This window comes from Echeneis naucrates, chromosome 9 (genome assembly GCF_900963305.1).
Source record: "Echeneis naucrates chromosome 9, fEcheNa1.1, whole genome shotgun sequence".
Taxonomy (NCBI): Eukaryota; Metazoa; Chordata; class Actinopteri; order Carangiformes; family Echeneidae; genus Echeneis; species Echeneis naucrates.
The window spans coordinates 23,297,944-23,312,981 of NC_042519.1; the positions used below are offsets into that span (position 1 = coordinate 23,297,944).

A 15,038-nucleotide genomic window follows, 5' to 3' on the forward strand; every position below is an offset into this window, starting at 1 on the left:
CCGCTGCCTCATTCGGCGAGGCGCGTTCGCAATGAAAGGAGCGCGTGAGCGGCCGTTGCTGTGACTTCCTCGCTCCTCGAGCAGCTCTTACATTGTGTGGGAAAAAGCAGCACGTTGTCGGCTACCTCCACGCCGAACTTTACGCCGAATTAACGTTCTCCTGTCCGGGGAGAAAGCAGATTCGAAGCCGCTAGCTATTCTCTCAGACGTCCGTAAGTTACCCCAGCTCGCGAAAACATGTCGGCCTCGGCGGCAAAAGTGAGTAAAAAGGAGCTGAACTCGAACCATGACGGAGCGGACGAAACCTCCGGTAAGAGGGAATGGCGGCCTCCTGTTCACCGCCATTTTCACTTTCTTATGGAACCTATTTCGCATCGCTGCTGGGTGCATGAATATTAATTGTTGTTTTTATCCGTTGCTTTCATTTTGCCCAACGCCTCTGGACCTTTTTTTGGTGGTTGACCGCGACGGCTGCTGCGCCGTGTTCACATTCGGCTAACGGCAGCTAGCTCAGCTAGCTAACGCGTTTGTTAGCATGCCGCTGCTCCGCTCTGCTGTTGTTCAGTTCAGACCGGTGCTGAGAGGCCATGTTAGCTAGCTCATTTAGCACCATCAGCGTGGCCACTTTGCTCGATGACTACCGACCGAGTGGCCGAATGCGATGCTGGAGCAGCACTTGCTCCCCCCGGGCGCCCGTAGATCGGCCCCAAACATCCCCGATCCGCGCTCACACGGCTAACATCGTGTTGAACAACCGGAATAGTCGCCCCCTTTCATTTGGGCTTTAGCAGCTAGCCAGCTAGTGTTGTTGTAATGTTATCTAACGCTAGCTGACGACGTTGTTTTGTTACTGGCCGAGGATGCATTTGGACCCCCCCGGCCCCGAATTTGGTTCAAAATATCACTTTAACTAACAGTTGCATTAGCAGACCCGGGAGCACCGCCGGACGGACGGAGGGGTTTGACAGCGATGCGGTCCGTTCCGGCATCCATCCTAGCACGGTGCCTCACGGTGTCTCACGCTATCGCTGTGTGCAGTCTGGTGCCCCACATTTAAACCACGCGGCCTTGTCGGTAGAAGCCGGCAGGAAACGGTGAGTGTCTGAGCCGCTAAAGCTGCAGCTATTGGCCGCTCGCGTTGCCTCGACCTCCGGGGGAGCCCGACTGTTCGTCTGCCAGATAACCCGACAGCCTCCGTTACCTCCCGCAGACTAACGGTGGATTGTGTACTATGGACGCGGAAACAATTGGAGAAACTAAACAAAACAACAACCCGAGTTCAGACCTCAGCAGGTGCCGCAAACTTTAGTTGCGGGAATAAAACCAACGGATAGAAAGTCGACTTTATTTTTTAGTTGACTTATTATTTTTATTTTATTTACTTTTTTGCGGGAGTGAGTGGATAATTTTTGGAATTAGAAAGTATATAAAAACCCTTCTGATTTTGGTTCCTTTTGTCTATATTAAAAAAAGTGTGTGTGCAATTTGATCCCGTGCTGTTCATACTTTGAGCTTCCTACGTTTTTCATATTGTAACACATTTCTTGTAATTCCTCCACAGAAAAAGAGCAGCAAGAAGCTATTGAACACATTGACGAAGTTCAAAATGAAATCGACAGGTAATGGACATTTGTCTAATTTTTATATTTTAGTGAGGTCACATTTTATTCTTGTAGTGTCCAGATTTTGTCTCCAATAGAAAACTCAAGTTGATGATTGCATTACTAAAATGTTAAAGTAAGAGGAACTAACTAGTGAAATAAGCTGCTGTAACATCCCGGTGGCATGTTGTTTCATGAACATCTGCATTTCAAAGTAAATTAATAATATATATAATATTGAAATGCACAGAAATTGAGTTATTGGGTTATCTTTGCTTGTTGTGCATCTATCAGCTCAAAGTCTAGTCTGATTTATTTATTTATTTTTATTTTTTTCATTTGGTTTGTGATTTTATTTTTCTGTCCTTCAGGTTGAACGAGCAAGCCAGTGAGGAGATCCTCAAAGTAGAACAGAAATACAACAAACTTCGTCAGCCATTCTTTCAGAAGAGGTCAGAACTGATCGCCAAAATCCCAAACTTCTGGGTCACCACGTTTGTCAACCATCCACAAGGTGAGCAATTTAGCATGCAGTACTTATGTAATCTAAGGAAACCTTTTGATTGCAGTAAACGGTGTTTGTGTGCCAAACAAGTTAATGGCTGGTCTGTAAAATGTTTGTATGCCTGCAGTATCTGCCCTACTTGGGGAGGAAGATGAGGAAGCACTTCATTACCTGAGCCGAGTGGAGGTGACAGAGTTTGAAGACATCAAGTCAGGCTACAGAATAGATTTTGTAAGTATTTTGAAATTTCTTGACATGCAACACAGCAGTGCAACTTGTTTCCAGTGTTCTTACCCTGGTGTATTTTGTTGTCTAGTATTTCGATGAAAATCCGTACTTCGAAAACAAAGTACTTTCCAAAGAGTTCCATCTGAATGAGAGCGGAGATCCATCTTCAAAGTCAACAGAAATCAAATGGAAATCAGGAAAGGTGGGTGTCTGGGTCTGTTTGTTTAATTTGCTCATTAGGTTGGGGGAAAAACACATGGGCTTTATTTTTACCTGCAACCAGTCAATCTTGCTTAACAATTTCAAATCAAAACTGTGTGGCCTGACTTCACTTTATTTTGAACGTGGAAGTTTTAAACAGTAATTCAATGAATTCATCTTTGCAGGACCTGACCAAACGCTCCAGCCAGACACAGAACAAAGCAGGAAGGAAGCGGCAACATGAAGAACCAGAGAGCTTCTTCACTTGGTTCACTGATCATGCTGATGCTGGTGCAGATGAGCTAGGGGAAGTCATCAAGGACGACATCTGGCCAAACCCTCTGCAGTACTACCTGGTATGTTTGAGCAGTAAATTCTGTGGTCCTTAGAACAATAGGTGCATTCTTGCTTGTGACCCGTCACTTTCCTTCGATGCCAGTTCCCACAATAAGTAAGAATGTTGTTGTTGTTTATTTTTTTATTTCTTTTTTGTGTTTGATTGAATGTTGCGAGTTCTGTATTGGGATCTAAACAGTTTTCCTGTAACCAGAGCAAAACAAAAGTGGTGAAAGTGCTCTTTTTTTTTTTTTTTTTTTTTGTTTATTTATTTCTTTTTTTGTTGCTAGGTTCCTGACATGGATGATGAAGAGGGTGAAGGTGAGGATGATGAAGAAGATGAAGAAGGTCTGGAGGACATTGATGAGGAGGGAGATGAAGATGGAGAGGAGGATGAAGAGGATGATGGCGAAGATGGAGAGGTGGAGTGAAAAAGTTTATCTATAGGTCTTTTTGTTTTTGTTTATTTCCTGCAATCGCTTGACTTTGTCATCTTATTATCACAGGATGACGAGGGAGAAGACGACTAAGAAATAACATCATCTACCCAGACCCTCAACCTTCTATTCCCTGTTTGGTTTTTTCCACTCATGTTCGGGAGCAAAGGTTTTATTTTTATTTTTTTATTATTATTTTGGTTCTTTTTTTTTTTTTTTTTTTTTTTTATGTTTTAGTTGAATTTTTTTTTTCTCAACCTTCTTGTGTGCGCTTCATTTCCCATTCTGAAGCCTGTTCACCTGTTGGTGCCATGTTCTGTTCTCATTTGATTCATCTAAAGCCAATGGCACTTTGCCCTGAATTGTGAGTATCATCCCCAAGGTCATCTCAAAAGTAATAATTAACAAAAACATAAAAATAGAATCAGCACGGCATCCTGAGTAGAATTTGAAGAAAATTCAGACAGAACTCTGTTAAAGGTTTCGTGGTAAATTGACTAAAGCCATGGTGTAGTGACCTTGCGCTAGCAGACCTCAGTATTTTTTCCCCTTTTTTTTTTTTTTTTGATTTATTTTTTTTATTTTGTGTTTAGTTTTTTGTTGTTTTTCAGTTGGGGTGTTGATCCCTTGAAAAAACTGTTATTTTCCCCTATGTGGTTAACGAGTACCAGCTCATTCCTTTGACTTGTAATGTTTAGGGGGGCGGGGGGTGGGGTAAGCTGGGGAGGGGCAGGAGTATGTTGGTTATTGGGGAGAGTGGTTATTTTGACATCATTTCTATGGGACTTTTTTTTTTTTTTTTCTTTTCTTTTCATTGTATTGTTTTACAGATATCCATGAGATTTGAAATGACATTTTTAATAAAGAACAAAATGGAAAAAAAAAACAAGCTTGTAAATTTTGGCCCCCACTGCTTCATGGGTAAAAAAAAACAAAAACAAACAATGCCTGTTATCTCATAGAATTTACATTTAATCACCCTCTCCTTTTCCGCTGGGGGGAAAAGAAACTGTTTTAAATTTGAGGTGTACAACTTGCTTTGTTACAATAATAAAACTTACTGTGTATACATGTGTGGGAGTCTTCAAACAAAGGGGATGTGTAGAGAAATATATTTTTAAGAAAAATAGGCAGCAGCAAAGGCACCAGGGGTTAAAGTCAAAAGTCCATCAACTAGTGAAGGATTTTGGAGTCATTAGCAGACTGGAAGCAAAGTCTTCTCTTATTAGTCGAAAGGTGATTAAAGCCAAGAAGGTTTGCTCCGACTCCTCAAACTTGGTTTTGGTGACTGTGTCTGGCCAGCTGATGGGTTGGAAGGCCCAACCTGGGGAAAAAAAAAGTTGTATAAAATACACAACTGTTCAGGAATGGGCACCACACTATATCAAAGTTAAACAACTAGGGTGGGGTGGCTGTGAAAGCTTTATTCTGTCTGAAACTTTGTCTTGACATGAAACAAGAAATCTGATAAATGATAAACTTTTGAGATCTTATCAAATGTTGACCACCAATTTCAGACAAAAGCTTGGTTATAAATGTAAATGTTTAACTTAAAATATTTTATACTTTATTTTTCAATGGGGTGCAAATAATTTTTACTATCAAATAACCTCCAGGTTGTTTTTCTTAATAAAATCAAATTTAACTTGTAAAATGTTAGCAAAAGTGTTCAAAAGCCAGAATTTCATTCGTATCTCATATGACGAAGAAGCTTCAAATGTTTGGGACTTTGAAGATTTGTAGATGTATTGGTTAAGTTTCTGTGATGGATTTATTCGTGATTTCAGCCTTGGTGTTCAGTTACTTGCTTCATAATTGATCACATAAAACAAATTTTTAAGTATTTAAGAAATTACATCAGCCTACATAACTTTGCAAATTTACAAAAACTATGACAGCAATGTGCATATCTTTAAAATTTTGATTTATTTTCATTATGATTTCAGACTTAAAATAGTACAAATAAAGAGTATGTTCTGATTTAATAAAGTTATCACTTGTTCCAAATGAAGACCAGCTTTGTCTTTTATGAACTAAAGTTAAATGGTATCAGAACTTATTAGATTCCGTCTTATTTGTAATTGCTACACTTCGTTATTGTGTGTTTTTAAATTGTTTAATTGAAAATCCAGGTAAAAAGTGACCCAGTCAGAGCTGCCTGGTTTTGAGTTGAAGACTTTGTATTTATTGTTTGTATTATTATTGGATCCATTCCTGGTTCGTACCCACCTAGATGAGTTTTACACCGCGGACAGGTGGCCACCGTCCAGGAGAACCCGGGGAACCAGGAGAAGTGTTTATCGGGCGGCCAGTGCAGACTAACGTCCGCCTTTCTGAACGTGATCACCTCAAACTGGTGTCCGTGCGGGTTTTCGAAAAGCTGGACGTGAACCCTCCGGCCCCCGACCAGCGTGTCGTTGCGGCTGGAGAGCGCCAGCCGGCTGGGGACGAAGTGGATGTCCGCCCCGGCAGCCAGCTCGTGTCCGCACGCCCTGCACAGGATCAGGGTGTCGGTGCTGGTTCCCAGCTCGGCGGCTGCACACGCCTCAGCGGGCCGGTACACATGCGAATGCAGGAGGAATAAAAGGGACATGCAGTGGATCGTTAACCCCCCCGGCTGCCTCGCCGGCGGCAGCGGGCTCCGAACGCATCGCATCTCTGCTTTGCACGCACATGGACGGCTAAAGCTAACAGCTAACCGCGAGTGGCTTTGTTTTTAGCTGAAGCGGCGCATCGATTAGTTTTTGGCTTTCAAATGCCAATCGGAATACATCACATTTATTACTCCACTTTGTGAAATCAATCAAACGCCAAAGGTATAAACAGGCTGCAAAGCCGCGTGGTTATCAGTGAACTGAAAGAGCAATTAATAACCAATTACTTGAGCGTTAGCTAGCTGCTACCCGGAAGTGCCACGGAAAGAAACAGGAAGTACAGTCATTCCTTTTCTAACTGCAAATATTACACTTACATAACACTAAATCCGTGTTTACTTTAGGAGAAAGGTTGTTTCCGTTAGACAGTTTTAGTGTCCAGACCTACATTTTAAAACCACAGCGAGCATTTTTACATGTTTTGCATTATTTTGCAAGCTAATCTTTTGCGATTTGGCTCCATGTTGACATGATATCACAGCAGCTCTGTACATTTATCAGATGGACGTTGATGCTCGTTGGCTTTGTGACAGGGAGAGGACATGAGACGATGCTGGACTGTGGGTGTGTGACTGATGGGCATTAAGGGCCTGAGCAGTCGCCTGGACTGGGGAAGACAGGTTGACACTGTGGACTCCTGCTGTGAATGCCCAATTCTGACTCCGCTGTCTGCTTCCTCTGCACAATCCAGATTAATTAGATTCCTGAGCTGTTTGCAGTTCTCCTCACAACAGATGAAGTCATTTGAAAAAAGGCTCGAGGGATAAAGAGGTTAAATTGTTTTAGTCTGTATATCTGTTGGGACAGAGATGAAAGTGGTGACATCACAAAGTTACAAAAACGTGTTGGCCGTTGAATACAGGCGGTATTTATGTAGGTTTCCCACTATCTACATATAAAACCGACGCCTGCTTCATAATCAGATAAAACATGAATATATAATTTAACTTTGCCTAATTTCTGATTATTGTTTATTAACACATATATATGCTGCATTTCTTCTATCAATACTTCTCCGTGCACTTGAGAAGGAAGAAGAATGTTTTTTCTTGTAGTGGACTACTTTTTAACTTTTATTTAAATCTTCATTTTATTGAAGATGCTTCTTCAACTTTAGAAAAATGTGAAAACTCCAGCAAACTTTTTTTTTCACCGACTTTTCGTGAATGCAGCATTACCCGTTACTTCCAGCGGTTACCATGGGCAACGCTTGTCGAAAACTCGCTTCCACCAATCACAGAGTGGGATCTTGCCGAACGGGCCAATCAGCGGGCTCGTCAGTCGATCCAAACAAACTGTCGGACGGAGCGGACAGAAGTGGAAATCTTCTCCCGGAAACGTTTAGCTAGAAGCGACCATTGTGCATTTTTCGCCGTTGAAATCGGTTTTGTTTCCGTTTCGTTTATTCCGAAACTTGGTGTAAATGTTGTCGTAACGTCTCCAGAGGATGAAAGCCCGGGATTCATCACCACCGGCGCCGGTTCACGTCCACGTCCCGGGGACATCACTGGTCCATGTCCACATGAGGAGGAGTCCGCAGGTTATTAGTCTGCTTTCTTAGCTCTCCCACTGCCCACACTGTATAAGAATCAAATGAAAGTGGCCAAAATCAAAACAGTGAGACGCAAACAGGATCCACAGAGTCACAAAATGACCACAAAGAAATGCAAAACCTCCACCGGAGACCGGAGGTGACCTCAAACAGAAGTAAAGTGATCAGACAGCCTCACAAAATCAACACAAAGAGACAGATGCAAAACAGAATATTTTATATTTGCAGAGTCCATCCATGTCAGTGCCCTGTAACGTTTCCATTCGCTCATCAGGATGGTGAGGATGCTGTTCATGAGCACTCCGTGTCTTTCTGCAGAACAGGGCCAAAGATGTCCAGGTGAAAGGGGAAGAAGGGAGGCCAAAGGTCCGCTCACCGTGGATTCCCCCAGGAAGACTGTCCTGCCGAAGAGATGTGGGTTCATACAAGTGCCAGGTACTACTGCTGTTGATCTCTCCCCTCCTGCTCAATACGGCCCAACAAAGACTACCAACAGAACAGAAGTAATAATCTAACCTCATGGCTTTTACTGCTTTCCTTTCAAAGTTGTCACAGTTTCTTTTAACTGGCCACCCAGAGTGGAAATGTGACGCCTACCAACTGGTCTCAAAGCCTTTGTCCTTATTTGTGTGTGTGCTCCTTGATCACATGTGCTTGTTTGTGTCTGATGATCAGAGAAGCAACCTGCAGCATCAGTCAGGACATCAGCGTGATGGAGAAGGGCAGGGAGAGGAGGTGGCTGCTTCACCCAACAGCCTCAGCGTCCTACTTCAAGAGCAAGAAGGAGTCCGTGGTTTAAAGAGGTAAGAGCTAATGTCTCATACTGAAAACAAAGCTGTATGTCTTTAGGCCATTTATTTGTCAGTTGGCTTCAATGAAGCAAACCATCCAGATGGTTTTGTTTTCAGGTTACATCATGGGGATGGCTGTGTGTGTGTTCGTGTCTTACCTGGGGAAGACATAGACAGCGTTTATTTTACCTTTATCTAATAAAAAAGCCAGATTTTTCTTGGGCTGAAATATTGACCTTCTAAAGGTACAGATCACTGAAAAATGTGTCCCATGTTATGGTGGCTGGTAACACACACTGGGGTGTTTTCATTTCGATTTTTTTCCACCACACTCACAGGTCGGATTCTCGGGGTCAACACAGGGAGATAGATGTGCTCTTGAGGACGCTTGTGGAAGCTGAGATTGATGGCATAGCAGTAGCTAATCAGCTGACAGCCCTGAAGGAAACCATCGACAGCCTAGCCAAGGTGAACACCGTGCAAACAGCCGGTCAGGAGGATGAAGGATAGACACTCAGTGAATGATGGATGAAGGCTCATTTTGGCGTCTCTCTTGTGTATTTTCAGGACAAGCGGCTCTCAAAGTTGAACTCAGCTTCACTGGGACGGCAGCAGCAGTTGTTGTTGGAAAAGATTGAGATGTTTGACAACACCAACCAGTGTCTCCGAGAGCTCCTCAGGGAGTGGAGTCAATACGAGGTACAGGAAGTTTATTTTGACAAGCAAAAAATGTTGATGCAACAAAAAGTGGGTAAAGACAATCTGTTAGAAAATATTATTAGCAATTGGAGCAATCATTAGTTTAACTCTAATTTACCCTGTAATTTTCACTTTATTCAGTTTTGGCACTTTCGCTTTAGTTTAGTGAATTCATTTGCACGAACAAGTTCTTTAAATCTGAAAGGCAACCAAATTATAAGAATGTCACAAACTGTGATTTCTGTTTTAGCAAGAGACTATACAAAATATCAGAAAGGACACTAGAAGCAAACACAGCTGGTCTGCCTGTTTCCACAGAGAGACTCCCTGCTGTGTTCAGGACAGGCAGACGCCTTGAAGAAGAGACTCGTCGACAGCGAAGCTGAGAACATTGTGAGGGACCCACTCTGATGTTTTCCCCTCATCTGCAAGTTCACCTGCAACCTGCTCACATTAGTGAAAGTTGTTTTTCTTGGTCTTCTTCTCTTGCAGCGACTTTTGGCCAAACTCACCCACAAGGAGAAAGAGGCGTCCAAGCTTGCTGAGCATCTGGACTTTGAAAGGGTGAATCACTATGACTGAGACTGTCTTGTTTTCCTGCGTCATGTCAGAGTTTGGCAGAGAAATATCAATGCATCTCATGCGGTCAAGAAACTCACCTTCTGCCTCCCTCGGTCACAGCAGGACACCACGAAGACGACGGAGGAGCTTTCAAGAATCCTGGAGTCGACACGCGACCATCTGGAGTCTCAGCTGAGCCGAGCAGAAGCTGAGAAGATCCAGCTGGCTGCTGAGATCCAGGTCTGTCAGCGTGAAGCACCACCCTTTAGTTCCAGCTTTATTTCTGTTAGAGACGGGGTGCTCATTCTGGCCAATTTCCATTATTGGGATAATCATTAATATCCTGACATGATGCTCTTAAATCACAGTGACCTGATTGATAGTTTTCACTAAAAATCAAATGTGTCCTATTTGATCAAAGGCTTTTTCATTCAGCTCAGTGTTAGTTCATCATCCAGACAAAGTCAAAATCAGTTTGTTTTATCTTATTAAAGAACGTGTTGTGGAAATCCCAGAAATAAAAAACGGGTTGTTCTGTATCATCCAGATGCACTTTCAACAGCGAGCGGTGAAACAGCAGATCTTGATCTCACATCAGAGACCTTTGCTTTGTAGATAAAGCCAGTAAAACACACTGTCAGATGTTTTTACTGATTCACTTGTCTCAGGTATTAAAAATCAACCTCCGTCTATGATCCGGGTCATTTACCTGCAGCTGGTAAATGAGTAAGAGTTATCCATACAACATTTCTCAACCAAGTATCTTTCAGTTGTTTGTAATTTGTTTGTCGGCCATGTTGTCCAAATCTCCAGATTTGGAGGAGGTGGCTCTGACCTGCTCTCATTTCTGTCTTGATTGGGTGGTACAGTCTGTCAGTCACAGCATAGCCCCGCCCCCCTAACACCTCCCCTCCTTCCTGGTCTGTTTCCCCCTAAATGGAGCATCATTTAAAAAATGAACATCATGTTGTGGTGAAGACTGAGTTCATAATCAGGAAAACATTTACTGAGTAGGACGAGGGACATTTTCCCATAGACTTCAACACAGTCTGACTCCTTTTGAAAACCAGTGGAGAATGAAGATAAATGTAATGTGATGTGCCGTGCTGAAGTGTGAATAATTCTCCAAGGTCAGAAATATGAACTGCACATCTATAAGCAGGTCTTTATTTGACTCCCCTCTGTCTCTCTTTGCAGAAGATGCAGCAGAATCAGGAGCAGCAGCAGCAGAAGCTGAAGGCTCTGCAGGACGAGCTGCAGACTCAGAGGCAGCACAGGGACCAGGAGCTGGAGAGGCAGGGGGGGCCAGACCAGGAAGTTCTGGCTCTGCTGACCCAACAGGCCGAGCGAGCCGAGGAGACCGCCAGAGAGCAGGCGGAGAAACTGAAAGAGAAGGTCAGTATTCAGAGCAACCCCCCCTCAGTTTAAAGGTCTAAAGGTGAAGGATGATTCCCCCAGAGCTGATTTGTTCATCTCACCTCCCCCCAATCTACATTAAACACAGATAAATAGATGAAAAGCTTCTGTTTCTCACTCGTAGGTCAAAAATACATTTATTCATATTTACTCTCTGCGTCTTGTCCTGTGGACAAATCAGTTGTTTTCTGATCAACGGTGTTGAGGCTTTTACACAAATGAAATTCAAATGAATTTTCTTTCTGCACACACACACACACACACACACACGATGAGCAGGTGCAGTACAGACAGTTTCCTATTGAGAGTGAGAATCCATCTTTTAGTTTCAACCTGCTCGTCTGGTTGCGTGTGGAGGAGTTTAATATTTACAGACGAGTGCTGACTGTGTCTGTGTGACTGAATCAGACATCAGATGCCTCCTGTTCCACAAAAGTATTCCCAAAGTAATTAGGAGATGTTTTATCTGTTTTTAATGTGAAAGGAAACCCAGCTGGCTCAAGCTCTGTCCACGTCCAGTGATTGGTGCCTGCAACACTCGAAAGAAGCTGCTGCCAAAGCCAAGCTGGAGGATGAAGTCTCATCTCTCAAACTGTAAGTCCTCAAAAGAAAAACTTTACGTCTGAGTACAAAGCGGCTCGTCTCCGAGCTCCACCTGTTTCTGCGGCAGGCGGCTGACAGAGCTGAGCGCTCAGCTTCGTTTGGCGGAGGAGAGGAGTCAGGCGGAGAGGGAGGACCTCAGGGATCAGCTGCAACACCTCAACTCCCAAAACACCTCCACCAAGCTGGACAACCAGAGACTCCAGGTACCTCTCAGTGACATTTACTGTCAACATTTATCATATTAGAATTTCTTTTACATTGTTGGATCCTGCTTTATTGCCTCTCAACCTTCTGTGAGTTATTTTTGAACCATGAATGATTGTGAGACTTTTTATTTGTGATGCTCTACCCTTTTAGTCTGCTTTTCTTTTTTCTGCTTTTACTTTTTCTCATAAGTCATTTTCTATCTTTGTTAATAAAAGTGCTACATACATAAAAAAAATAAAACAGTTTTTCTGATTATTCAGGGGGAGCTGACGTCGTCTGAGGAGAAGCTCAGGGGGCTTCAGTCTGAAGGGCGTCAGCTGAAGTCAGCCATCAAAACATATAAAAACCTGGTGGAGAAATACAAGAAGAAGGTAAAGTTTGACTCTCCATCCAGAAATATAATACATGTATGTTTCTCTATCAGCAGCATCATATATACATAAACCTACATGGACTAGTCATATACTTCTGTTAATAATTAGAAGTTGTTCTAACTTCTAATAGGTTTTATACAGAATTTTGTATGTAAAGTATTAACTTTACATGTACATGTAAGTTTAGAGCTCACTAAAAATCTACATTATGAAAGAAGTAGAGGGCGAGTTCACTGGAATCACAGAGGTAAAAAGTGATTTACCTCCAGTGTCACTGAGCTGTCACTGGTGTCCCTGCAGGTGCAGCAGGCTCGGCTGGAGTCAGAGCAAAGCTGTCTGAAGCTGGAGATGACGCAGAGGCAGCTGTGGGAGGTGGAGGTGAGCCTGGAGAAGGAGAAGGGGCAGGTGAGGAGGGAGCTGCTGGGCCGACTCAGAGGGCTCGAGACGCTGCCCGACAAGCTGAGGAGGACAGAGCAGCAGCTGCGAGACGCCCAGCAGGAGGCTGATGCTTACGAGAAGAGGAACTTGGAGCACCACGCTGCCCTCTCCGACGTCAGACACAAGGTGCTAAGAGCTGGGGAGGCGCTGAGTATCAGAGGACGTCACTCTGGGAGCAGCACACAACGTTTATGTATTCTCAGCAGCTTGTTTTTCAAGAGTCATAGTCAGGTTTATGAATTTTTAAGTTTTGAGTGAGTCTCGTGGCCTCCCCAGTTCTCACAGCAAAAAAATTCCATTGATTAAAAAAATTAAAAACATTTTCAAACAGGACAGAAAGAACGGGAGTGAAAGTCCAGCTGACTGAGTAATCAAACCGGCTGAGAGCATTATCATCCAGAAGTTTTTTATTTTTTTAAGCAGACAGTAAAGTCATGGCTGACCTGGTGTTTCCTCCTCAGGTGGAGCAGCAGGGAACTCAACTGGAGAGATTTCAGCAAAAGAACCTGCTGCTGCAGGAGGAGAACAACGTCCTGAAAGAGAAGATCCATAACTTGGAAAGGTTGAACAGACAGAACTGTGTGATAAGATAAACTAACACTGATCGTCCTGCCTATAAACTGCCGCCCATGTTGTGTTTGTCACAGGAGGCTGGAGGTCATGAAGGTTGAAAACAAAGAATTGTCCCAGGCTCTCGACTCAAAGGAGGCTGCGATCCGCAGCGCTCAGCAGCAGATCGCGGAGAAGAGCAGTGAGTGCAGCGTCCTGTCCAGACAACTACAACAAACTCTGGACGATGCACAGAGACAGGTCTGAACTCCATCACAACTAAAAACAGGAGCTGAGAGCGGCAGCTTGTTGTTTCAGCCAGTGCTTCCTCAGCTGTGATGTCATGTCTACTGAGGTTGTCCGTTGCCCTAACCGCTCGGCCACCTCGTCCTCATGTTAGGTAGCGAACCCATGACGCTTTTCAGGTCAGTTACCCGGTGTCATGTAGTTGGAGGAACATTCAGGGGCTAAATTTAGAAGTCCAACTGGATGGAAATAGCTGAGTGGAAACACTGCACTCCAAACAAAACCTAAAATCACTGACGACGAGGATGGGATTCGAACCCACGCGTGCAGAGCACAATGGATTAGCAGTCCATCGCCTTAACCACTCGGCCACCTCGTCCCTTTGGGATGTGCACTCAGAGGTATTTACAGTAGCTAAATTTGGTTTTAACCCTTTCAGGTCTATAAAAGCGAGTTATTTACAGTAATTCAACTGCTGTTTATGACCAAATAATCATTTATACGAATTCCTTAACACCAACAGGGAGCTGCTGGTTTTGTTAAGATCACCAATTTTATATAAACTCATCTTGACCCAAAGACTCATTATAAGAGAACATGTAGCGACGAGGATGGGATTCGAACCCACGCGTGCAGAGCACAATGGATTAGCAGTCCATCGCCTTAACCACTCGGCCACCTCGTCGTTGTGCTACAGAATACATACATGATTGTTTACAAAAATCACAATGAAATAATTAAACACGCTCGATATGTAGAGTCGGGAAAAAGTTCAGCTCAACATTCAGCCTCTCCCATCTGCAGGTTGATGAAAACATTCAGAAGGTTCTGGCCAAAGAGCGAGCGACCCAGTCCAAAGCTTTGGACCTGCAGAGCCAGCTGAGCCGGGCCAAGTCGGAGCTGAGTCAGCTACAGCGGAGCAAGGAGGAGGTTCTTCATTTCCATTTCCTTACAGTTCAGCGTTTGGTGGGAGCGAGTAAATCACTGTTGCGTTTGTTTTCTCTCAGATGGAGCGCCGGTTCCAGAGTCAGCTGCAGAACATGAAGGACAGACTGGAGCAGTCAGACTCCACGAACCGAAGTCTGCAAAACTACGTTCATTTCCTCAAAACCTCATACGGAAACGTGTTTGGTGATTCTCTGCTCACAAGTTGAGTGTAAAAGTCCATTTCCAAAACACTAAATTACATTTATTATGTATGTTGTTTTAACTTGAGATTTTTATACTGTCTGTGACTTTAATAAAGGCTTTCTTTAATGAAACATAGTTTTCTTTTTCTAAAAATCCTCCGTTTTCCTGTGTATTGAGCCATGAGGGAAAACTTTTTGTGTCTTTTCTATCTGTTAAGTAATTGTATGTACAATTTTAGGCCGAATGTTATGGTTCATTCACAACACTGATAACAGATCCAGCAAAACCCTCCTGTCGAATCTATATTTTAACCTTTGCCAAAGGAAATATGTGTTAAAGTGGAATGAAAACATAAAACGCATGCCTGTGAATTGCTTTTTGGCCAAATTTCTCAGATATCATATTAGAATATTTATTATAGTCAGACAAAATACGTTTGAACCGCCTGGTCAGAATCACTCTCATTATTAGCAAAAATAAATAGAATACATTTACTGTGTGTAATGCAA

General features: G+C 43.3%; 2 protein-coding genes and 2 non-coding genes across 5 annotated transcripts; 2 read left to right on the forward strand and 2 right to left on the reverse strand.

Moving 5' to 3' along the window:
- Nucleotides 1-15: 15 nt before the first annotated feature.
- seta (SET nuclear proto-oncogene a) lies at nt 16-3,997 on the forward strand. The gene is made up of 8 exons (XM_029511416.1): nt 16-310; nt 1,562-1,619; nt 1,973-2,115; nt 2,234-2,337; nt 2,423-2,536; nt 2,721-2,891; nt 3,162-3,293; nt 3,378-3,997. The coding sequence occupies exons 1-8, from the start codon at nt 238-240 to the stop codon at nt 3,399-3,401; spliced, it is 819 nt and encodes a 272-aa protein (XP_029367276.1). The 5' UTR covers nt 16-237; the 3' UTR covers nt 3,402-3,997.
- Nucleotides 3,998-5,569: 1,572 nt separating this feature from the next.
- Nucleotides 5,570-14,640, forward strand: LOC115049317 (outer dense fiber protein 2-like). Of its 2 annotated transcripts, XM_029511415.1 has the most exons (18): nt 5,570-6,450; nt 7,417-7,502; nt 7,833-7,949; nt 8,190-8,317; nt 8,644-8,773; nt 8,873-9,004; nt 9,323-9,397; nt 9,497-9,568; nt 9,689-9,805; nt 10,763-10,960; nt 11,466-11,575; nt 11,652-11,787; nt 12,052-12,162; nt 12,466-12,729; nt 13,065-13,165; nt 13,251-13,413; nt 14,203-14,328; nt 14,406-14,640. In XM_029511415.1, exons 1-18 carry the CDS (start codon nt 6,432-6,434, stop codon nt 14,550-14,552), a joined length of 2,232 nt encoding a protein of 743 aa, XP_029367275.1. In that variant the 5' UTR covers nt 5,570-6,431; the 3' UTR covers nt 14,553-14,640. The 2 variants fall into 2 exon arrangements, with proteins under 2 accessions (XP_029367275.1, XP_029367274.1); XM_029511414.1 differs by having other exon boundaries at nt 5,574-7,502; nt 9,686-9,805.
- Nucleotides 13,696-13,777, reverse strand: trnas-gcu (transfer RNA serine (anticodon GCU)). The gene has a single exon. It is a non-coding gene; the product is annotated as a tRNA-Ser (tRNA).
- On the reverse strand, nt 14,002-14,083 carry trnas-gcu (transfer RNA serine (anticodon GCU)). The gene has a single exon. It is a non-coding gene; the product is annotated as a tRNA-Ser (tRNA).
- Nucleotides 14,641-15,038: the final 398 nt, after the last annotated feature.